General features: G+C 39.3%; 1 protein-coding gene across 1 annotated transcript in view; it reads left to right on the top strand.

Moving 5' to 3' along the window:
- Nucleotides 1-26,844, top strand: part of LOC145996754 (uncharacterized) — an 80,753-nt gene that overhangs the window by 34,518 nt on the left and 19,391 nt on the right. The window contains exon 3 of the mRNA XM_083133283.1: nt 8,957-9,220. Within this exon, the coding sequence (XP_082989409.1) occupies nt 8,957-9,220 (264 nt within the window). The remainder of the gene's footprint in view (nt 1-8,956; nt 9,221-26,844) is intronic.

The following is a 26,844-nucleotide window of genomic DNA, read 5'->3' as shown; positions in this document are numbered from 1 at the left end:
GTTGTGAAGGCTTACACATGCCATGGCCCCGATTCTGGATGTTCAGATTGAAATAATTTTCTAAACAAAACAAGAGTTCCTGTCACCAAGCGCCATTCCTGCTAGCAGATAGTCAGGGGTAATACTAGACAGTACTGGGAGCCAACTTAAGGCCCAATCACACGGATCTGGATTTCCAGTAGCTCTAGTTGGCGCTGGACTGGCTACCCATCTGCTAGTTTTCGCCTCACAGGATACTTATTACCGCACTTGTCGGTATTCTTTGTTCCCATAAGACATTGCACAGAGCAGACAATCTATAAAGATGGACGAATAATTTGAAGAACGCTGTAGTAGAATTACTGCTGTTTTTAAAAATTAAAAATAAATGCATGGACTAGAAATTGGCTCTAAAGAAAATATCGTAATCAATGTGTACTGAACAAGCTTTCTAATGAACTCGGGTATCCATATTCACACATGAGATTCGCAGGATTCATTCACAAAATAATTATTTTGTTCAACTAAATATATCGTTACTTCTTATTTTATCGAGAAGCGAAGAAAAACAACCAACACTCGGAAATCACAGACAAGAACTTCTCTTTGGCAAACTCACAGATTATCTTCTCATGGTCAAACTTATATCTGATTATCTGTTCCACAGAATCCAGTCGAAGATAGCCAGTTACAATTATAATATGGCCAATTCCTCAAAACCAGTCAAGCAGCCAGCTCGGTTGTCATGATTTCCACCCAAGTAGGCAGTTCAGCGCCAATCAGCGCCTACTGGTTATCCTGATCCGTGAGATTTGTCCGATATATCGGCCTGTGGGGCTTGAGCACACCAAATAATTTACGTTTTTAAACGCACATATTTATCATATGCACACTGGTGGCAATATGTGGAACTCAGCATGATGCAATTTTCCTCATGTTCGAGTTTTTCTCACTGACACATCCCAACCTCCTCAAAAAATGCACTTAGTCATTGTGCAACAATCAGATACGGTTAGGTATTGTTATTACAGGCTTCATGCAAGTCGTGATGACATTCTCGTGCTTTGTTGCCACGCGTCATCTGATTTTTGATCCACAATCTTTGTTTTATCTTTGTAAACATGTTTTAGGACAGTACACAAAATGGGATTAATTTCAACCTCGTGCACACACAACGTTTGGCACTCCAGACGTAGACATGGGCCCCAACTGACATTGCTGATAGTGACTTTTAAATTTACAACCCATGTATTTTATTTTAGGAATAGAGTCCCTGAGATTAGGAAAGCAGGTTTTGACATTACACAGCGTGTGCAAAAAAACATTCCGTGATTATAAACGACGACAAAATTTTAATTATGTATATTACGAAATTTATACGGATATTATTCGAAAGAACAGCTCAAAGAATTTTAGTGGATGTGTAATTGTTGGCGTTAACTACAACAATAAATGGCATAACAATAAAAGAAGGAAAAAAGGAAAAAATAGTAAAAAGTAGCAGAAAAACACATTTTAGGATGTAAGAGAAAATTAATGAAAATAGTCATGGACAATTTGCACTGTAATACTCATGGATCCCACTGTACAAACCTAAACATCCAGTAAACATCAACAGTGACACAATTTGCTTCTAACAATGCCATTTAGAATAACACATTAACAATCGAAATATATTTTTGTGTGTTCTCACTTGTCGACCATTACGTTTCTTCTTATTATTATTTTAAGTTTCTTCGCAACATTCATTCATACAGCATACACGGATCCATGAGTATTACCGTGCAAATTGTCCATGACTATTTTCATTAATTTTTCTCTTACATCCTAAAATGTGTTGTTCTGCTACGTTTGGCTAATTTTCATTATTTTATTGTTATTCCAGCTATTTCGTAATAGCTATACATAATTATAATTGTGTGGTCGTTTATAATCACGGAATGTATTGTGGAAACGCTCTACCTTAAAGAATTCTCACAACTTACTTACTGAGTGAGTGTTATCAACATAGTTCATAATAATTTGTTACATATCAAATATGATACTTGTCAGCGCCCTCTATTATTTACACTATCCGCGGTTACATCGTTATTAGGAAAGTAAAGGAGGATAAAGGCTTACGACCAGGATGAGGATAGATAAGGCTGGAAACTCTCAAAATAGGCACGGTAAAAAGCACGAAAATACAAAATAGGCGCTAGGAGACATGAACATCGACAGATCATTTTCCATAATGTGGTACTCAAAGAGCAGTTATCTTGAAAATAGGCAGGCACTTTGACTAAAGTAGTCAAAACAGCTACTGCAAAATATACATATTCCTCTAAATAATGTCCTGAAACTATTTTTAAGCGTAAGAGCCTAGGAACTTAAAAAGACATTTAGGGCAAATCATGGCCTACTTGTGACGTATATTATTGAATTTATAAAACATGTCTCCGAGTTTAGCTCACGCAATGTTTCTCAAAAGATGGAGGGTCCCACTGGTAATGATACCATTTTCTTCCAGTGGGATCGTTACAACCGAGACGTGTCGTGACTGTACACGTGTACAAAAAGCTCCGAACGGTATGGAAACTTACCACAGCCACAAGAGCATGGGAGAAAGTGAGAGTTTTCTCACAGCCTACGTCCGACTGAACAATTTCCTTACATGCTACGTAATAAGAGGAAAGCGAGGTATACAACGTAGTGTATACGGGGGCTGGAAAAAACTAATAGGCCACCGGGAAAGCACAGATTCTTCGTGTAAATGTGTGAACGCGTGTGTAAAAGACCACCAAGCAGTGAGAGAGTCGTTTTTTTAACAACTTCTTTTTACATACAGTGAAGGACGGTCCGGTATCTTTCAGTCTATGCGTTTGATACCTTGTCTGATACAGGCAATTTGAAAACAGGGGGGGCTCCCCGATGGCGCAGTGGCAGCGTCGTCGCCTTGTAATCAAATGGTCCCGGGTTTGATACCCGATGGAGGCACATAGTGGTTCGGATCCCACCTCAAACTGTAGGCCCAGTCCCGATTAGCCTTACTGTGCATCAAGTGGACTTAAAACACCAAATCATTGAATCAATCAATACAGAGGGTGCGGGTTTTAATCCCATACAAGGTATAGATATATGTTCCTAGGTATAGATGTGGATGTAGGCAAGTTAATATTTTTGCACGATAAGTGTTAAATCTTTTCTTTCATCTTGGCATTGATTACCACAGGCCTCGTCCAGTTCGCTACACCTTTTGACACCAGGTGTAGTGCTGGTGCACCCTAGTGTCAGGCTGGTCCAAAGAAATTGTGTTCAACCAAGTAGATGCTAAAGATCAGAAGGTTCAACAAATTCCTGTCAACTGCTTTCAATTTACATATGACTGGTTAGCATGTAGCACGTGATCATATACCAAACCGTGCACCGTTCCAGTACGTATTGCAAACGGCGCAGACACCAACTATTCACCACGTGGAACCAAATCGGAGCTATAGTCAAATATCTGGAACACTTGATCCTTCTGACACGACCAATGTTGCCAGTACACCTCACACTTCCGAAAAAGATCATGAATATGTCATAATTAACGCCGTAAATCGTCTGTAATGCATACATTGTACATTTATCGTTCTTTTATCAATTCGATTTATTTTACACATAGCCCATAGATACACATCGGAAATTATTTATTACATGCGACTCGATAACTGTCTTTTATGCGCTACTTAGATGAAGTTAATTCCCAGTGCAAGGCTCATGCACGGTATGTTGCAATGTGCAAGAGGTAGTTTCATCTAGTTTTCATGTGCATGTGCACGTGCATTAGTTGTTTTTTTTTAGGCTTGTTTTCAACAGCTTCATAACAAATGCAATTACTCTTGTGCAAGATTGAAAATTTATTCTTGATGATTCTTTTCTGCATTACTAGAAATTAATGAATGTTTTTCTGAAGTGTTTGCGGTGGACAATAGATGGCAGGTTGCGATTTCGATTTCCAGAAATACATAGATACAAATAACATTTATTCAGCTGATTGGATCGGCAATAGAGAAATAGAGAAACTGAACGTTCTGTTTAAAGTAGGGTCCAAACCACGTAAATTCCTTCTCCTCCGCTCCGAGAGATAAAAAAAAACGTGTGCCAAAGTTAGTGCTGAACCAACTCTAACATATAGGTTAATTGGGATAGCGTACGGGATACGAACCACTGAGCAATGTGTGTCTACGGGAGTTCGATCCCGTGACCCCTTAATTGCAAGGCGACGGCGTTATATCAACACCACAGCCCAGAGAATCTAATAGGGACTGGACCTACAGTGTAACGTTGGATTAGAAGCACTTTGTGTATCCATCAGGGATCGAGCCCGGGATTCCTGAATAAAAGCCAAGGCGTTACCACTGCGCCATCGAGAAGGCCCCGATTGAAATTTTAAAGCGAAACAGCGGTTTCCATTAATCTAATTGAATATTATAGGAGGATGATAGATGGAATTGATATTATTATAAGTAGTAGTGTGCGTAAATCGTACGTACCCTGGACGCTCGCCACTAAAGTTTGCACATCGCCTTGCTGGTTTTCTAATTTAGTACATACTATAGACAGTATTGGCACAGATACACGTTATCTGCGGTATTGGCAACTTTAATGACGCAACAGTCTATTATATTACATGAAAATAACATTTAACATAACATAACTCTTGGCGCAACAGCCCATTCAGGATTGAGAGCCCAGGCCTACCAACTACCGGCCTCACTCGCAACTGATCCAACTCACTCTTCGCTCGAGGTGGGAGAACATCCAACAAGTTACGGGGTGGCATGTGGTCAACACGACGAACCCCAAGTCGTTTTTAGGGTTTCCGTGACCAGGCTACGCTACTCATTTGTAGCTCTCCAATTTCCTCACGATGGTGCGTGGCCCCATACACAGGCCGAAATCTCAGGAGAAAAGGAGTTACCCTTCCCCCAGGAGACTCGAACCTGCGCGCGTCCCGTAGACGGAGCCCGAAGGATGACGCCATAGACCTCACGGAACGAAAATAATATTTTATAGTTTTAAAATTTCAATACAACTTTTAACAACCAATGGGTTCAAAGTAAAATATGGAGAATTCTGAATAATTGTACTTTGAAAAGAAGTGTGGTTTTATTGCGGGATTTTACAGCTTGTTTTATTAGTATGTGTCATAGAATACGGTGCAATTGGCTGCCGTAAAAGTTTATGACCAAATAATCTGAAAAAAGTTGAAAACTACTAACGTTAGGTACAATCTACTCGTATTTTCAGATTCTATAATAGGTTCTTATATTTATTTTAAAGTTTTAGAGTAGCAAGTTGGTAAAAATGTTTAAAGTGCAAATTGCTTCCTGTTTTTCTTAAACTTGTAGCAATATGTAAAACATACAACCTGCAATAACTCAACTACATTCAACAACCGCTTTAAAATTTCCGTATTGCATTTAGGTTTACGTAGCGTCTCATTTAGCGTTTGAAAAATGTTGACCATTTCATTGTAGAGTAACCTTGGAAATACGCAGACTTTACTCACGTAAAAGAATGAAGTGCTCATAGCACATACTTACCACCAGGGGTAAGTAACCCCTGGAACCCCTAGGGGTGAGGGTAGTAAGGGGTGACATGTAAAAATAATAAAAAACGACCGATATTATTTTGGAATTCATAGTTTTCGGGGTCGCTAAGATGAATATTGACACTACGAATGCTGTTCAAACCCCTGGCACCCCTAGGGATTGGGGTGGGAGGAGGTGACATGTAAAAATAATAAAAAACAACCGATATTAGTGTGGCATCCATAGTTTTCGGAGTCGCTAAGATGAGTAGTGACACTACGAATGCCGTTCAAACCCTTGGAACCCTTTGGGTGGGGAGAAAGGAGGTGACGTAAAAATAATCGAAATCGATCGATATTAGTGTGGAATCTATAGTTTTTGGGATCGATAAGAGGGTGGAAGGGAGGTGACATGTAAAAATAATCGAATACGATCGATTTTAGTGTGACACTACGAATGACTGCGGTGTGCCCCTGGACAACTTTAATAGAAGATTGGGATAAATAAATACCCGGGCAACGCCGGTCAATCAGCTAGTGATAGTATAAAACACACAAACTGGCTTTTACAATTGACTAACATATCTCAGTTTTACTTCAAAAATGAACATTTCTAGATTCTCCATCTTATTTGGTTTCCTGTCATTAACGTTAGAATATTAAAATATAAACAAAACGTCATTTTTCCGAGGTTAGGAGATGCGGCAGTGCTTGTTGCCAATCGCTTTCCATCCTTGACGATTGTTGGTTTGTTCTCTTGTGTTTGTTAAAATTACGTTGACCGTAATTTTAACTCTGCCCTTGGGTGGAGCAAGCGGAGGGACCGAGCTGGGAGCCGTCTTCTGGGATCGCCAAAATGATCAAATTAAAGTTTTAACACACATAAAACAATGACAAAACCTACAAAAATTAGAAAAAAATTGTTGAATAAATTTTATGAAAATGGTAATTCCAGAATTATATTTACTATCCCAGTAACTGTGACTGAATGAGTTTTGGTAAATTAATTTTTTAATGTTATTTCATGATTTTTTTCCATTACAAAAAGCACACAGAAGCTTTCCTTTGATGAAAGCGTATGTCGCTTCTTTTTAATAATATTACTTTGTTTACAAAATACAGGAAATTTATATGCCGAATTTTTTTAACAATAATAAATTTTTCGAACAAAATATTTGTAATAATTACATTAAAGGTATGAATTTAAGCCATGAACGAGAATGCTCCAGTATAGCACAACTTTGATTGAGGGGTGGGGGGGGGGCTAAAAATATTTTATCTGCCCTTGAGCGTACCCTAAGAGAAATTTCTGGCAACGCCACTGCTTACCACCCTGCAAGTAGTAAATGAATCATACCAAAAACTTAATTAGGTCTGTAACGCTTTATTAAATGGCAATGTCACTCAAGACGTTAGCGTATATAGTGTTGTCTCTTCGCTCTATATTGTCTCACGAATTACTTGTTTCAATTGATAATTTTGATACGGTGCATATTCATTGTCAGTAACATTTCGAAAATTTTATAGTGCATTTTATCACATTTGAAACGCGTCTGTTTCAAAAACTATCCGGATTGAGTTACTTCAGCACCTCCACTTATCGTCCTCGTCTCTACAACCCTCAACATCCAGTGGACATTGCAATTCATTGTCAGACAGAGTGATTACTTCAAAGTTGGTTTGGTTCAGTTTGCGCACTTTTCTATTTCAAAGAGGCAATGTCGAAGTTCCCACTCTTTCTGCCACTGATTTGAAATATACGCTGGATGTTGAGGGTCGTGGAGACGAGGACGATAAGATGAGATGCTGATAGACACTACTGCAGTCTGACTTACTTCTTTTCTCTGCTCTGCATCACACTGAAGGCTGAACCTATGGTAGCTGCAGTCTATCCTCGCCTGCAGAACACATACGTGTGTTGGTGGCAGGATGTCATATTCTTCTATAGTCCAGCACCAGTTAATGGTGAAGGAATCTTCCCATCCACCACAATTACAGCCCTGTTCACAGCGCAAGATTCACGAAGAAAACAATTAGTTCAATCCTGAACGTCCTTCTCCTTCCACACTTAACACTTTTTTTCTCGAAGGAATGTGACAAAACAGTGAAGCACTAAAGAACACATTTGTTCCACCCTCTTCCAACAAAATTGGAAAAGAAGAAAGGAAAAAAGACCAATCAATTTGCCTGTTTTGTCGCCCTTCGGCTCCTCCCTTAGTCTAATAGTAAACCGTCTTTCATGGTTCGTTTTGGCAGGGTTTTTCACTTGCAAAGAAAGGAAAAAAAATCTTGAAGACCCTCAGTCACATCGCGTACCCCACTACCAACTCATACTTGTACGAGTATTATCCACTATATTAGTTCTTGCATGCATTTCTTGGTTCGGTGGTTGATTTAGTGTTTTAAGACCACTTTACGCACTGTAAGGCTAATCGGGACTTTAAAGTGGGATCCGAACCACTATGTCCACCGGCTATCGAACCCGGGACCCCTTGATATGTATGCATTTGTTGTTGTTGTTGTTGTTATACTCTATTAGGACATGTTTAACCACCCTTTACTCATATGCATAGGATAACAGATTGTACAGTGAACGGCAGAGATAATAGTGGGCAAATTGTCCATCACTAATTTCATTATTTTTTATTCTACATCCTTTGTTGTTTTAAGAAATGGAATTTCGTTCATGCGAAGAGAATGTTTTGCTCTGCTTATTGAAGTTCTAATTCAGTTCACGATCATCATATTGTGGAAAACGAACTGGAGGAAAATGGTGATGGACAATTCGCATACCATTTCTTTTGCCGTTGGGTGTTAAGATTTTGTAATTTACGTAGGGGTTTGGTAACATTGGGTCCAGTGTCAGAGCTGGGGTAGCCAGCCCTACGGCCCCTCTGCTTTCTGGTGTGGAAGAAAACAAGAAACCGTTGAACCACTGTGCTTTGAGAAAAAAATGATTGGCTTTCCAACGGGAAGGAAATGGTTTATGACAATGCAAACTAATAGTAACAAAATAAAGGTGTGCTGTACAATATATATATTATTTGTTTATGTGTGAATTAAGATCTCTCCCCCAACCTGTCTTGAACGATTTCACACCCTGACCTACAGTCTAAAGTAGGGTCCAAACCAATGTGTACACCCACCAGGAATCCCATATATGGCCCCTTGATTTCAGGGTGTCGTTCGCCACTGTAACATCCTGAATCCACCCTCACAAATAATATACAGAGTCAGTGGCGGCAAATAGGGGGCCAGCCCTCCCCCCCGTTACTTTTGCCCCTGCACTATGGCTAAGCCTTGCCTACTAAGATAAAGTAAACTTTCCTTGTTCCACCCCCCCAGTTCCCCTTTAGGGTAATAGGTGATATATTATGTGCTCAAAGTATGAGGCAGGACTAATTGTGTTCATCATCTTCGCAGCTGAAGGAGCAGGTGGAGGATTTGGCGGCGTTGGCGAGCGTCGCCCTGGGGGCTGTTGAGGTGGAGAAGCGACTGGAGGACGAGATCCTGCAGACGGGGATGGAGGTCCTGGCCAAGGACGCCGGTGACAAGAAGCGACAGGCAGAGGACGTGAGGGAGTTGCAGGGCATGGTGGTCAGGGAGCGGAGGAATATCGAGTTTCTCACCAATATCATAGGGACTATTTTCGGCGGAAGCAGCGGAGGCGGTGGCGATGAAGGGGAGGTGAGTTATTCTAGTACATTTCCAACCACATGCTTTACAGAAATCACAAATTCTGTTACATTTTACCTTCTTCATGGAATCATGGAAATATATAAGGAGGGAGGAGTTATTAGGCTCCATTGGTTTAGTAAATATTTTCCACTTAATTGTGTAATGAAATAAAAAGAAATCTAAAAATTGTTCAAAATACTACACTGGTTGAAAATCCTATGAAAGTTACGTAAAAATTACACACAATACCAGAATACCAGTTTTAGAATACTCCTTGGCGCAGTGGTTATCACAGTGCCCTATGACACCAAGAATCCCGGTTCAAATCCCAGTCTGGACATGGGTGTTCTTTGAGAATGTCCCTTCATCAATTTCATCATATGGTTACTTGTCTTCGTCGTCGCGATTAGCCAGAAAAGTGGCGTAAAATAGCCAAATTCAATCAATCAATAAATATTGTTGTGGTTTTGTATAAATCCAATATTAAGATCCAAATTGTTTGGAGAAAAAAGTGATTGATTATATTTCAAAGGTGTCATATAGGTTATAGGTTGAAAGAGGAACATTAATTCAGAGTATTTGAAAATAAGATCCTTAGGAAAATATTTGGGCGTAAAAGGGATGAGGAGACAGGTGAGGTTACATAATTTAGACTACATAATTTGTATTCATGTCCAGACATTATTAGAATAATTAAATCAAGAAGACTTAGGTGGGCAGGCCATGTGGCAAGAATGGGAGAGGAAAGGAGAGTTTATAGGATTCTTGTTGGGAAACCTGATGGTAAAAGACCAAGAGGAAGATGGAGGGATAATGTTGAGATGGACCTAAAGGAAATTGGTAGGGATGGAAAAGAGTATATAGATCTTGCTCACGATAGGGACAGATTGAAGGCCTGTGTTGCTGCAGCCATGAACCTTCTGGTTCAAGAAGGCTAGAGAGTTAGGTAGTTTATCATATACGTTATATTTATTGAAATTAAATAAATAGTTACTAATGATTTATATCTATTAAAATTGTAGCGTACTTTGCTAATAAGGTGTACCTCACCCATTATTTCTATATGGACACACACAGCCATGAACGGAACCTGTACTTTTCCACAATGGTGAGTCATATGAAAACCTTAAACGTCCGACAAAAAATTATACGACAAACTGTATACAGCTGAAATTTACATGAGGTATTTACTGTTTTTTTTTACAAAACGACCACAAGGCTGCAACGTTGATCAAATGAGCTTCGAGGAGAGGTGTTCACCCTCCGGAGGGCGACCTTTATGAGGGCAGACCTCACCCTCACCTTCACCCTCCGAGAGACTTATGAGGGTGTGGGCGGTGGAGGGCGACTGCGATCTCGGAGGTTGAGGGTAGGTTGATTCAAAATGGACACCTCTGGCTTCGAGACGCCATGTTGTCAATTTCAACATGACGCCTCCTCCACACACGTGTACACTTCGCAACATCTTATTTGACCGCCTGGAAAGAATTCTAAGTCCCGAAATCGTAAACTTAGCAACATTGCACTTCAGCTCCAGGTGAGAGTAGCCAACTTTGAGTAGGTTCATCCACTAGACGAAAAACGCTGCGGTGATAGGTTGTCAATTTAACACTTCCCATGAACTTAGAAACTATAAACCGCTATTATAATACGCAATCAAACAGAAATAATAAATTGGAAAAAGAACCTTGAAGGATATTTACGATTCTGCTTGCTCGACTTGAAATTTGGGGGATTTTAAACACTGAACAGAATTTTTCTCCACCTGGAGGAAATTGCCATCAAGTTTGTGCAGAAAGAAGCAAATTTGTGAGGAGTTGATGCGACATTTTATTTACAATATCTTGCATAATATCGAACAGTTCTCAAAAACATATATTTTACACGACTTGTCGAGAAAATGTGCTTGAAACACAGGAAGGTGGAAGTCTTCATAAACGTCAAGATGTTTTTAAGGGTATCACGTTATAAAGTTAACGTAGAGCAGTTTGTTTAGGCGCTGGTCTCCTTATTTTTCGTCAAGCGTGAAAGGTCGCGGGTTCAAATCCCACCATCTCCTCTTTCTTTTTTTTTCATGTTTTTGTTTGCTGAACAGATACTGTTGATATTAGAATATTTGAAAAATGAATCCGATGCACACTTGAGGGACGTCCCTTCTGCGTATATTTCCCCCTAGAAGTTGGAGATTTCCAGGATTTAAAGTTAAAACTTTTCTTTTTAGTTATTGTTCATATGTTGTGTTAACACACACATCATGATTAATTCACAAATCACATATATGTATTCAGGATGCAAAATGCAATGTTATTTAAGTTATGTATTGTTTGTTCTTCACTGACACCTAAAATATTGATTATTTGATTTCGATATACTAAAAAAAGATACACAGTTATGTTAAGTAGTGATGTAGTGCAGTACTGTAACGAAGGAGAGCGTTTAATGAGTTCACATTGCTAAGATTGGTAATTTTATGTCCGTTCCTTCGTAATGACTGTTGTCAATCCCCTCACCACCATTTTACCATGCGTCTAAAACTAATAGTAAATCGCTAAATACCATAAATAAATTGTTATTGCGACGAAGGCCGATTCGATAAGAAACTACTAATAAGTATTTATATAGTGAGTGACAAACAAAAAATTTAAAAGCTCATAATGATCGTTAATTCCTCACTGCTTTGTATCTAAAATGTTTGTCTTCTTTGAACAGAAAGTACGAGTATCAGATATAACAAACTTTCCGCACTAACTTTGCAATATTCGAAACCACCATTACAGACTTAGCTCTATGTAACTTGATTCTGCGCATTCCACGTGGCATGTGACTTCTTCCTATCATCGAAATAACTTTCTCTTACTATTTCCTTTCCTCTCGTGAAATACAGAGACCAATGTTAACTTCTTAGCACGGTGGATAAACTTTACACCCAACGATATAATAAATAAATAATCCGTTGCGCAACAGCCCATGAAGGGCCTAGGCATACCTACCGACTTCCTGTCTCCCTCCCACGCTTTCCTTCGTCACTTCTAAGCGTGGAGATCTTCAACCAGTATTGGAATAGTCGGGGGGTCAGCCCGACGTATCCCCAGCCGTTATAGTAGGTCTCACACCCAACGATATACTCCTGAAAAAAATCCTGCCTAGGTGGAGAATCGAACCTACGACCTCCTTCGTAAAAATCAAGCACGCTATCTCTTCTCCAGGTAGCTCTTGTTAAAATTTGTTTACAGTTTGAAGAAACCAATTCACACATAATGTCATGTCTATAATTTCCTCATGGCAATTTTCATGGCAATTTTCATGACGAAACGAATTCAGATAAAATCGAGAAACGCTGAAGGAAAAAATGATAAACATGTCTATTGGCGTTTTGTCATATTTTGTAAATTGTGTAAAACTTCCGTGTTTTGAACAAGCAATCGTTTAGTTACGAAGTATTTTGTTGTTTGTTTAAAGTAGGAACAGGAGAGCGGAAAGGAGTCATTTGAACCAGACCCCGTTTGACAAGAAACTTCAGCTTTTTTCCAAAGACTGTATGAAAAGAGAGAGGAAATGGATATTCAATGTATGAAATATAAAATATGTTTGAAATTATAACAATGGAAACCTTGAAAGATAATACTAACGAACTTCAAACTATGAAAAACATATTTTCGTGGTGACAAACTCCAAGTCATTTTCGAAATAAGAACTTGATTTTTTTCTGTATTGTAAAGTGGAGATATGGGACTATACGATCCCTCAGCAAGAGAATTTTAAGTAAGCTACCTCCAACTTTTTCAATGTTCATAATTACTAATTAGGGTCCGGAAGTTGATGAAAAATCAACTTTTTTTCTGACCCTTAAAAACAATGCTAAACCTGATATCATGTCCGTTTCCCTTCGGTTAGAGCCGGAAAAAACTTTCTTTTTACATTTTCTTTTCATTTTTCGGCCTTTTTTGGCTTTTAGTTTATTTGTCAGTATTTTTAACAGTTTTTGTTGCATTTTTACTAATTTTTGAGGTTTATTTTTCTCCTCCCCTGTTGTTTCGTGTTTCGTGCATTTTAAATGCATTTACTAGTAAAACTTACATATTTAGATTTCTTGACATGGTCCTCTTAGCAAATTCACCATGAATCGAAAATACGGTCAATGGAAAAGCGTATTATTATTCTTAACTGAAATGTTTGGCAATGGATTAAAATACTTTGTGTGAAGATCTACTTTGAGGTTCTTTTTCTGGACACTATTATCACTTTAATCTGTAGTTTTAAAGTAAAATTTGTCACAATATTAAATGCAATTACACTCTGGTATACGCGAAGCAGAACTGTATTTTCGGATTCTGGCCGACTACAGTATCATAGAGGGCCAACTCTGAAAGGAGATGAATTGGTTGATTTGGTGTTTTAAGTCAACTTTATGCATAGTAAGGCTAATCGGGACTGGACCTACAGTTTAAAGTGGGATCTGAACCGAGTGCATAAAATAACGTGAACCGTGTGGTGTAGGGGGGTCGTTTGCTTATGGAATGGAAGGTCATGGGTTTAAACCTACTTCTTTGCAACATCTTTTTTTGGGAAGTAAACGGCTTTGGACGAGAATGCTTATCTACGTTTCTTGGATATTTCCGTTGATATTTATGCGATTTATGTTCAGCATTTCCGGATGCAGAAAGTTGACATGTAAGTTCTTAATATGTGTTAACTTATAACAGCTGAATGAAAGGAAAAGTATTTCCTAAAATCCTGCCAATCACTGAAAGATTAAAAACATTAGTAGGAGCATTACTTGAGGCATGCACAGTAGCGAAGATTATGGAGAGTGGAGGGGCAGATGACCCAGCACTATGCTAAACATTATCTACCAAGGGAAAGAAACTGTCCTTGCCCTCCCCTCCCCCACCTTGCCCCATCAGTTTTGAAACCCAATCGTCGCCACTGAGCATGCTTCGCATAAATATTTACAGTAATATCATATAATATTATGTTACGTTATTAGAACACTTCCTACTCGGTAAATAAAAAGGAAAAGATAATAAGGAAAGGGTGGGATTTGAACCTACGATGTTTCGATCTTGACGAAAACTGTAAAGAAACGAAAGTGCTGTCATCTAACCAACTACTCCAGGAGATTGCTAACAGAAAGCTCAGTGAAACACGTTAATCTCAGTTGAAGCAACATTGTGCCGGAGTTTCGAACCCTTTTTTCGCCAAGAACCAAGGAAAAGACACACTTTGCAGAATCGTGTGGTGTTGTGCAAGGTATCTTTACTAAACATTTCGCATAAAATCATCATAAATTTGCCTTCCTGCATTCAAATGTGTCCGCAATTCTTTCCAGGTGGATGAGAACCTGTTCAGTGTTTCACAATGCACATACATTTTCCTATTTTCAAATTCAGAAGGAAGAATCTTGAAATATTTTCAACATTCGTATTTCTACTTAACATTTTTTTGTCTACTCATGTATTTTATTACTCCTTTAGTGTATCTTTACTTTATGGAATGTGAAAGAATAAAAAAAAATCACGAGCGATTTCATTCAGGAAGAAGAAATGTTGCAAAGTTGGCTACTCTTAGTTGGCTCTGAAGCGCTATGCTGCCACATTTACGAATTCCGGACTTTGAAATTTTTCAGGGCGGTCAAATAAGATGTTGCGAAGTGTACCAGTGAAGTACATTGCTTTCTTACCCTCCAGAAGACTAAAAGTTACATAGATTCTCCAGAAAGATTACGAATGGAGGAGGAAATTCTACAATGGCCTCATTCCGCACGAAGATGGGCAGAAGGCCTTCACGGTGGCTCATAAGTGACTGCACATGCATCCCAAAGATAATTCTTCTTGAGGTATACAGGCACTAACGCTGACTTGAGAATACGTATATATAGAGAAGGAAGGGGTGACCTGATTGATTGATTGAATTTTACGTAGGGTTTCTGCCACTTGTGGCAAATTGCGAAGATATGATGAAATTGATGAAGGGACACTCATCAAGAACACGTATGCCCAAGCTCTGATTCGAACCCGGAACCTCTGGCATCGTAGCGCGCTGTGAAAACCACTCCACCGTGGAGCATGGCAATAGGTAACTTCTTACACCCTACACGTATAAATAATAAAGAAAAACAAAATTAATTTAAGACTTACACTTAATCCACCCTCTGAAGTTCATTTTTGAATTGTAATGACTGTGCAAACCTTTTTCAAATCTTTTGCCCGGCACTTTTGTATGCACAAACACAGATAAGGGTGTACAACTAAATCATTGAATGTATAATACCACAGATAAGGGTATAATACACTCTTCCACCAGATAATAATACATATTGACTTCACTGTGGCTTGCCTGAAAAACCTGATCACACCTTTCAATATAAGTTTGAATGTTCATGGCTCACACATCAAACGGTTCAAAATATTGCACATGATTCATAACCAAATCCTCGTCATCTTCATCACGAATTGTATTGACTTAAAACTAATACAAAACGGTACATCACAAAAATGTGATAGAAGAAATGACGTTCTAAGACTGTCAATTTCCACATCGATAGAATTACCGTAAACAAATAAGAATGACCGTTTTTTGAAAGTCTTACCAACCATAACATAGTTACCCTAAGATTTTAAGTGATTGAGTTTTTAAAATCATATTCATGGTGTAGGTTTGTCCAATAAGTATCGGGATTGAGTTTGTCCGGCCAATGGGAAGGGATGGAGGGCGGTCTCTGTGGGTGGGATCGGTGTTGCGAGATGTCACGTGAGCTAGGAGACTCAGCTCAGTTGCCTCCGAGCCTTTGGAGTGTGTAGGTCGCGCCTGAAGTGAAAGTGTGTTTAGTGCTCGCGTCGAGTGTCAAAATGCAACGAACCATCGAGCACCGTTGTGCCATCAAATTTTTCTATAAACTAAACAAATCTGCTACGGAGACTTTTGATATGATCCGTCAGGCATACAAGGACGAAGCCATGTCCAGAACTCGTGTTTTTGAGTGGCATAAAAAAATTCAAAGATGGCCAGGAAGACGTAGAAGACGAACTACGCGCTGGACCTCCGACATCGATCCGAATCGCTGAAAATGTGGCCAAAGTGCGATCTTCTGACCAGTGATCGCCGGATAAGTGTTCGTTTGATAGCACAGAAGTAAAATTTACTGAAACCCACTGTGCATTCAATTGTGATCGATGATGATTAGGGTCCGCCGCGTCCGAAGGGAGATTGCCGATTCCTGGCTGCTGCATCACGACAATGCGCCCAGTCACACGTCGCTAATTGTGAAAGAGGCACTGGACAAACATTGTGCACAATACCCTACAGTCCAGATATGGCTCCCCCCCGACTTCTTTTTGTTCCCTAGGATCAAAAGGAGCCTGAAAGGAGCTTCGACGGGGTGCCTGAACAGGCTTGCGGTTCCGACTTCCAGAGGGCGTATGAAGAGTGGAAATAGTGCTGGCAGCGGTGTGTTGATGCAGGAGGGTCATATTTTGAAGAATATTAACACACTGTCCATATATCTTCAATAAAATTATTTTTAGGACTTCAGTCCCGATACTTATTGGACAAACCCTGTATTTTAATTTAATTAAAAACGACGCGTACCATTTTTTGTAATTTAACAAGTAACCTGTTACATTTTAACGCTAGAATTTTGTAAAGTTGATAGTAAATTCTGACAATGTACCATAAACTTAATTTATTCCAGCACACTAACGATAATAATTGTCACTACGTATACACTCATTTTATATGACCTTCAATATGGAACAGTTTATAAAATCACCCATATACTCGTATATATTTACTTCTGTAGATTCTTTTGAAGCAAGTCCGTTGCAAGGAAACTTAACGAAACATTAATTCGTTACTTCGTTCAGTAAAAAAAGTTTTCTTTCTATACGAATACAATTTTGAATTAGGAAGTTTCCACACTGAATGTAGCCAAAACTCGCCATATTCATTGGTACCATTACTTACGCGCCTCATAACGATTCATCGCAACTCAACACCACATGGTATTCTTCTCGTAAGCAGTCTTCATCCTCTTCTATACATAGCTTTTATCTTTAGTATTCTGCACTACTTCCTTCCCAAAATTATTTCCCCTTTCCTTCTCTCTTTCATTCTCCTTCCACATAACTCTTCCTCTCTTTCTTCTTTCTTCCACATAATCCTTTCTACTCCTTAATCTCTTAATTTTCCCTTCCACCTAGCCCTCTGTTGTTCCTTCCTCATAGCCTTCTCTTTGTTTTTCCTTCCACATAGCCCTCCGTTGCTTTTAACTTTCCTTCCTCTCTTTGCTTTTCTTCCATCTAGCCCTCCGTTGCTGTTAACTTTCCTTCTTCTCTTTGTTTGTCCTTGCACCTAGCCATCTGTTGCTGTTTTCTCTCCTTCCTCTCTTTGTTTTCTTTCCACCTAGCCCTCTGTGTCACTTCTCTTCCTTCTTCTTATAACCCTTATTGCCGTTGTCAGTATTCATTCGATCTGTCCCAACAGATGTTCTATCCAGTTCCAGTTCATTTCGTTCCACACACAGAACTTAAAACTTGTCATTTGACACATATATGTTGACACCAATTACACATTAACATGCATAAACTGCAAATGGTGCACTTTTTGGTGTGTCAAAATACACACAGAAATGCATAAAACGACACTTTTGTCAGAGGGTTCAATGTGGTGCACTAGAAATGCATCAATTAGGAAGATCAGACAATATAATTTCAAACATAAGAAAATTATGCATTTAGCTGTGCCAATTGATACATTAAAAGTGAAATTTTGTTATATTTGAAATTATCTTATCTGATCTTCCCGTTTCATGTATGTTTAGTGCAACACACGGAAAACCAGCTGATACAAGTTCCTTTTTATGTATTTCTCTGTGTGTATTTGGACACCAAAAAGTGCATCATTTGTAGTTTATGCACGTTAATATGTTGTTGAAGTCAACATGTATGTGCCAATTCACTAGTTTTGGTGTCTCTGTGCACGTGTTACTTAGAAATCTTGTCTCTCCCTTCATATTAATTTTTTCAAGAGCTTGTTCATTACTCACTATCCATCCACATAATTCTTTCCATTCTCCGCCAAAATCCCATCCCGAACTTCTACTCAATCCGATACTCATATCTGTTTCATGTTCTCCAGTTTTACGGTGTATACAAAGGAACACTCCACACACGGCTCTCTTTATGAGCCATATTTAATTCCATTTTAGAACGTACCCTTCTCAAACATTCTGTCTTCTTTTGCCCTGGTAATAATTCAGCTACTTTGTCTCCTGTCATTTCAGCACCTTTGGTTTCCTTGCATATACGTTCACTTTCACTCTTGTCCCGTTTCTAATTGAGTTTTCAATTCCTCCAATCCACGATCAAATTACGTAGTTTCTTTGTAGTTTATGCTGTTGTGTACGTACAAACTGTGTAAAGATGTAAAAATTAAATTCCACATAGATCGAAACAGCAACTCAATAGTTTTACGTCAACAGCACTTGTGCGAACTATATCATTTTAATTTTTTAAGAAACTATCAGTTTATTTTACGCATACACACTGTATCTGCTGTATCTATTTTCTTTTGTGATTTCTTTGCGTAGTATTTTGTAAGCTTTCTTTTCATCATTTCATTTGTATAGCATTTTTTTAAAATTGTGTACTTATTTGTTATACATCTTTTGCACTTTTGCGTTTAGGTAATAGATCAGCATTAACTTAAGTTGAAGATGTTTCTTTCAAGTTCACTTTGTTCGCAGATTGGATATTCGGGACTGGGTCTATAATTTACAATTGGGTCCGAACCAGTGTTAAATATGTTTCCATCAGGAATTGAAGGGACTATTCTTAATGAAGCAAATAGACTGAAAAAGTTTTCAGTTTTACACACCCAAAAGAGGGGAAAGGGGAGAGATAAGGAGGACAGAAGTGGGTACACCCTCTCGAGTAAACCAGTAAAACCGTATAAATAATGGTCTCATAGTACAAATACGAAATTCAGTTTTCAGCAATATAAAATGTTACCGACCCTCCAGAAATATGCTTGCTGAAATCCATGCATTCCACTACAGCAAGGCCAGCACAGTATATCAATTGCAAAATACTTTATTTTTACTTAGATTTTTTCTGTAATTACTTTCTAAAATCCCAAAGGAATAAACTTTTAGTCCTCTCAGTCAGTTGGATTTCGAGATGGCAACCCTTACTTCCATCTTGTGGCAATTTGACAAAACATTTGTGTATTTTGGCCAACACATTGGACCCAGGGGAAGCAAGAAATGAAAACGGACTATGTGGCCTTGAACCGTCCAATAACAGGCCAGCTTCTATGCACGCTAGCTTTACCCATAATCATCAGGGGCTGTATGCAATCACAGTACCATCGACAAGGTCTGTTGCTGTAGCTACCGTAGTGTTGCAAACTGCACGGTTAAACATCAACGTACAGGGATTTTTTTGTACCAGTGTCATTGTCAGCGTTGAGGCAGATCAGCGAAGCATTCTTTTAAAAAAATAGAATTAAACGCTTCGGGGCACAGTATAGACCCCAAATTTATACTTTTTGACAGAAGAATAACAAATTTTGCACCACAGTGATCTTTTGAAAAATCTTTTGTAAACATTCTAAGCAAAGGACATTTATGACAAGAAATTACATGAGTTTGCAAAGACAGAGAACTGCTTTTCACCTTCAAATAATAACTTATTAAAGATCGTTTTGAAGAGTCAATATTCTTGAGTTTCTTAATTTTTCTGGGGCTGCTTCCCCAAGGGTAAATGTTACCGTACGCCACTGCTCAAACCCTTCAACATTCTCGCTCATTTATTCCAGGCATCGTTAGTGCTTAATCCATGCAACTACATCTGGTGAAAAACCACTGTATATGTGAGTCTGAAGAAAAAGAAAACATGTCCTGTAGTGTCACTCATATGGCACGTGTCACATCACAGTAGTGTCGTGTTAGACTTCCTTAGTTTTCACGTGGACGTTTCGCCTTGCTGTGAGAAACCTGTATCATTAAAATGCCATCTGAGCAGTGTTGCACAAACGAAAGCATAATTTCCCTTTTGCAAATGCAAAAATATCCCTTTTCAACCAAATTTTCCCTTGACTTTAGAAAAAATCAAATCGCAATAAAAAAAATCCTAGTATATTTTATCATTATTTTTATTATTGTTAGTAGTAGAATAATTACTGTTTCTATTGATTGGAAATAAGGAAGGAATAACACAGCCTATTGAGAGCAATTTGTCGTATGAAATCGAAGGGAACGTATCTAAAAAAATTGCGGTTTACAGTTTTGTTTAAATAAACTACCCTGAAGAGCTCTTTTTTAGAGTCAGACAGACACGTCTCCACCTCTAGGCTTTAGCAGTAAGGAGGAGTCACGTATCTCCAGTTTACTGACTCTCTTTAAGAGTCAGGCATATTCGTAAGAAGAAATTATTTCCTCTCCCCTGTAAATCTGATAAATTGGAGTTATGTCCCTCTGGTTCTCACGCGACGAATTGTACAACTGACGGAAAATATGCGAAATATGAAGTTTCGTAAACATTAGATTTACACTATATGAATTATTGCTATTATCTTAAAAAATCAGATGGCACTCTCAAGATAGATATTCATTGTTTGCAAGCTCAATTAAAAATTTTAATTGTAATTCTGTCTGGGGCAAATACAGGGTGTACCAAAAGTCCCATTACTCCCCTTTGAATTGTAGACAAACCTGCAAAATGTTATTTTAACAGCATGCGTATGATGAGAGGATGGTATACCATTAAATCAGACCTATGACCACCATTTACTCCAGAGGATCTGTGTGCACACCGCCATTTTCATGGCACAGTATTATTTGCCTCCAGGTGCGATGTGAAATCCTCCGTAACATAAGATGTCAGATCCAGATTTCGGGGTCGCCATTTTAGGAGAATTCCTCAATAATGTGTTCAGAGACAAACGCATTGGTCGGGGATCGCCAAATTTACCAGCACCTTTAAAATGGCCACCCCGAAGTCCAAATCTGACATCTTGTGATAATGCGCTATGGGGCCATATCAAACAGAAAGTCGCCCATAATCGTTATCAGACAACTGAGGAACTTCAAGAAGCTGTTCGCTGTGCGTTTGCTTTCCCCACGCCAGTTAAGTTACGGAGGATTTCACATCGCACCTGGAGGCGAATAGTAGGTACTGTGCCATGAAAATGGCGGTGTGCACACAGAGTAAATGGTGGCCATTGGTCTGATTTAATGTTATACCATCCTCTCATCATACGCATGCTGTTAAAATAACATTTTGTAGGTTTGTCTATAGTTCAAAGAGGAGGTAATGGGACTTTTGGTACACCCTGTACATTATGAGACAAAAGAAATGGCTTGATTTATTGATTGATTTGGTATATTTTGCTTCGTTTTTCTGGCACTTTTCGGCTAATCGCGAAGATAAGAATGAGTGTTGTTATGATGAGATTGACGAAGGGACTCTCAAAATGGGCCTCCCCGATGGCGTAGTGATAACGTCATCGCTTTGTAATCAAGGGGTCCCGGGTTCGATACCCAGTGGAGGCACAAGTGGTTCAGATCTCACTTTAAAATGTAGCTCCAGTTCCAATTAGCCTTACTGTGCATAAAGTGGACTTAAAACACAAACTCAAACTCTCACAAAAGACACCCACGCCCAGGTCGGATTCGAAGAGGGAACCCCTGACTGCGTAGCGTGCTGTGCTAACTAGGGATGGCCAAACGGATCCGGATCCGAAAAATCCGGATCCATTCGGATCCGGATCCAAAAGTTACGGATCTGGATCCGGATCCGAAAATTCCGGATCCGGATCTGAAAGTTTCGGATCTGGATCCGGATCCGAGAGTTCCGGATCCGCGGATCCGGATCAGAGAGTTCCGGATCCGCGGATCCGGATCCGGGTCTGAAAGTTTCGGATCTGGATCCGGATCCGGATCCGGATCCGAGAGTTTCGTATCTCAATCCCATTATAATATTACCACACCTTAGTCCTACAAGAATTTTTCTCAAGTGTTGTTCCTAAAATACTTTGCTACGCATCGGCTAACACACTCGTGCACAAATGTCCGAAGTGATTTTGTAAATGCCATTGAAACGAATATGTATTCATTTGAATGTATTGGAAATGAAAACACACATAAATGTGAGACATTCCATTCCAGGATGAAACCTTTAACACATATAACAAGATAGAAATGTTATACAAAAATTATACAATTGTTCTACAGTTGCAGTTTTACAAATTAAAATTAAACATTATAATATATGCAGTGTAAAATAATGACAAAGTGTAAGACTAACAAGGGAGGTTATCTAAAGGTCCCCCTCCGATTTCCATGAAACTTGGCAGTATAGTGGGGCCCAAAGGAAGAATTACGTGTTTTTTTGTTTCAGATAAAAAACGGTTTTAGGGGGCAAAACCCCCTCAAATGTCAAGATGAGGACAAATTGAAGTGAGGATCGGACCCCTGTGTCCCCCTCCGATTTCCATGATACTTGGTAGGTGTGTATATAAACGGGCCCAAATGAAGAAATACGTGTTTTTTTTGTTTCGGCTAAAAAACGATTTTAGGGGGCAACCCCCCCTCAAATGTCAATATGAGGACAAATTTAAGTGGGCATTTGATTTGTGTGTCCCCCTCCGATTTCCATGAAACTTGGCAGGTGTATAGTGGGGCCCAAAGGAAGAAATACATGTTGTTTTTTTTTGTTTCAGCTAAAAAACGGTTTTAGAGGGCGAAACCCACTGAATTGTCAAGATGAGGACAAATTGAAGTGGGGATCTGACCCCTGTGTCCCCCTCAGATTTCCATGAAACTTGGGAGGTGTTGTATAAACGGGCCCAAATGAAGAAATACGTGTTTTTTTGTTTCGGAAAAAAAAAATTCTAGGGGGCAACCTCCTCTCAAATGTCAAGATGAGGACAAATTGAAGTGGGGATCTGACCCCTGAGTTCCCCTCCGATTTCCATGAAACGTGGCAGGTGTATAGAGGGGCCCGAAGGAAGAATTACGTCTTTTTTTGTTTGAGCTAAAAACTGTTTCAGGGGGCAAAATCCCCTCAAATGTCAAGATGAGGACAAATTGAAGTAAGGATCTGACCCCTGTGTTCCCCTCCGATTTTCATGAAACTTCGCAGGTGTATAGAGGGGCCCAAAGGAAGAAATACGTGTTTTTTTGTTTCGGCTAAAATACTGTTTTAGGGGGCAAAACCCGCCTCAAATGTCAAGATTAGGACAAATTGCCGTGGGAATCATCTGACCCCTGTGTCCCCCTCCGATTCCCATGAAATTTGACAGGTGTATAGAGAGGCCGTATGCCCCCTGTTTCTTCCTATGCCATATTTACGTGGTTTCGGGGACAGATCCCCACTTCAATTTCTCCTCATCTTGACATTTGAGGGGGGGGGGTGCTCTATACACCTGCCAAGTTTCATGGAAATCGGAGGGAAAGACTTAGACCTCCCTAGTAAGTAAGTGTATTAATTAATTACAAATCGCGCACGCGAGCACACACACTATATATATATATATGTATGTATATTATATATATATGTATATTAGCAGGTAACAATATGTTATAAGCACATTCTTACTTTCCAAAGAAGCGCATGTGGGATGGCAAAACGGATCCGGATCTAAAAGTACCGGATCCTGATCCGAAAGTACCTGATCCGGATCTGAAAATTCCGGATCCGCAGATCCGGATCCGAAAAATCCGCCAGGATCCGGATCTGGCCACCCCTAGTGCTAACCACTCCGCAACAGAGGTCGGTGACAAAAGAAATAGAAATGCTTATCACACTCAATGTTAATTTTTCTCTAGAAATTTCATTTTTTCCCTTTTTAATTAAAATTCGCCTGAATTTTCCCTGAGCTCAGGAAAATTTCCCTTCATGTAGCAACACTGTCACCGAGTTCGGATGGAAGAAAAGAGAAAACAAAATTAGTGGGGACGTGTTAAGAGCAAATTCTTGTCCCGACTTTCCAATCTCCGCAAAGGGAACGATGGTCACTGTAGCGTGAAGTCTTGGCCGTAGAGACATTAGCTAAACCAACGGCATTAGCAACCATTGTTTCATTGTTGAGATCCTCAGCCTTGGTGTTACGTCTGGGGACAATTTAACGAGCAATTAACGCCAAGGTTAGTCGAGCGCTTCCTCATGAATAGCAAGGAGCTTCCGTAACACATGAAACCATGTGGCACGAGTATAGGAAGTCACGTAAGTCGGTTATTTATAGCCGCTTTTCTGCAACTTTGAGATAGTCGCGACGTTGAGTGATGATTAGACATGAGGGGACACTCACAAAGTAACGCCCATGGTCAAGCGGAGATTCGAACTGGGATCCCTGTGCTAACCACTCCGGCACGGAGGGCGGCAAGGATGTTTACAAATCACAACGGGCGTGTAAGGTGTGATCTTCTGGCAATGTTTACAAAAGTCAGCCCTTTCACGTAGTACAGCACGGTAACTGGAATCTTGCAGGACAACGAGGCTATGGCACCTAGACCTATGGCCAGTAAAATCCTCTATAGGGATTTTGTTGTGCTCTGTCCATGTGTATTGTGATTGACCCTGAGACGTTCCTTTCTGGTGTTCACCAATGGATCACGGATCACTACGTCACGGTAACTACCCAATCTCCTTGTGCGGCGGAGTTATGAAACTCTCCTTAATGTTATGCTACAATGAGCATTCTCAGGACGAAACGATTTGAACAAAAAAATAGCTTCTTGCTATTTTACAAATTTAATAACACATTTTACCTTTAAACAATCACTGCAAAATAACAATAATATTCACAAACGCAATCACATTTGAATTAAGTTGAGGCTTTTCCTATAAAACAGTGTTTTTCACTAAATAAACATCATCTCACGCAACTCAACTCACTTTTTCCTTTTCACGCACTGTTGTCCTGGCAACGGAATCAATAAAAGATTGGACAGTTCTACACATCTTCACAAACCGGAAATGACTTCCACTTCCGATATTGCGTGTAACAAATGTACAGCAAAAATTACAAATTTAAATCAACACAAACAACAGTATTGAAACTAACAAATAAATCAAACAGATTTCTATGAAATTAACAGAAAACAAATAAAATATTTCATATGGTCAAAATAAACAAAGCGTATCAACCCTTCACCTATTCCATCTAATCAAGATTCATCTTCATCTTTGCAATTAGCCCAAAAGTGGCATAAAAGGGACTTGAGATAAATCAAGTCAATCATCCAATCAATATAAATCGAAACGAGACCGAGAAAGATACAGGCATTTACGAGACCGAGACAGGACTCGTCTCCTCCCAGTACCACCTCTGACTCTTTGTAGAAGGGTGGGGGATAATATTGCAGTAGCTACTCGCTATAAAAAAAATGGTAGTACATGAAATATAAAATTCATAATGCATATACTGCCATTTTCTAAATGATGTCTAAAAAAGAGTTTACACTTTGGCACCATGCTGCAATATGTTCTATGACGCGGGGAGTGGGGCGAATCAGAATATACAGTATAACCTCGTTAATCCGGTTTAACGAAAGTCCGGATTAACTGAAGTAACCTAAAAGAACAGTAGAAAGTGCATTAAAACTCCGTTTATAGCAACAAAACACGTTTATTATGGTGTATTTAAAGGGCATAGGCCTAAATACACTATACAGTACAGTACAAAGTCTGCGGGAAACAGAATGTCATTAGTGGTTGACTGCCATTTCTTTGAGAAGTTCTCTTGTTGACTTCTAGCCACATTCAAAACCTTGCATTCTGCTTTTTTAAATTTTTGCCTTTTGTCTGTCCGGAATAGGCCAAGTCCGGCTTATCGGGGTCCGGATTTACGAGGTTTTACTGTATTTCTTTAGTAATTAATTTTCTTTAGCTGTTTCCAAGTCACATTTAGTATCTACTGTAACATATAATCCGTTAGATGAAGAAAATCAACAATTTTTAGGAGTGGTTGAAGTAAAGTGTTAAGTAATTCTAAAAAGAAGTAAATTTCAGTAAGAAAAAAATCTTTATGGCCGGCCTCCGTGGGGGAGTGGTTAGCACAGCGCGCTACGACGCCAGGGGTCCTAGGTTCGATTTTCGCCCTGCGTATTGGTGTTATTGTGATTGTTTCTTCATCGATTTCCTCATATCGTCACTCATCATCATCATCATCATCGCAATTTGCCAAAAGTGGAAACAAAGCAAATTCAAACATTTATTGGTATTATGACACGATCTGGGGATATGTGTTATTGGCATTGAGGGGAAGGAGCACAAGTTGTGACAGGAATCCTCGTTCTGTGTGAGAGAATCCCTTCAATCTAAAGATCCAGAATCGGGGCCATGACATGTGTAAGCCTTCAGAAATCTCGTTAGCCTTTCCCTTGGGCTGTTGTGCAAAGCGTTTTATTTGAACTTTATGAGAACTTTGAGAGGCGAGAGGCGTATATTGGTAGGAAGACAGGCTCCTGCTGAAGGCCGGGGCTGGTTGCTTTTCGCTTTCACTTGGTTCCGCGCTGAGAAAACCTCTCGGAATATAAAACGTTTTTCACGTTTGTGTAATTGTATGTGTATAATAATTATTATTCAATGCTTCGCTAGAAAACCCACACATTCATCAATAAATTAATTCTT

Source organism: Lepisma saccharinum, chromosome 13 (assembly GCF_977018435.1).
Source record: "Lepisma saccharinum chromosome 13, izLepSacc3.1, whole genome shotgun sequence".
Taxonomy (NCBI): domain Eukaryota; kingdom Metazoa; phylum Arthropoda; class Insecta; order Zygentoma; family Lepismatidae; genus Lepisma; species Lepisma saccharinum.
This window is presented reverse-complemented; position numbering and strand designations above follow the sequence as displayed.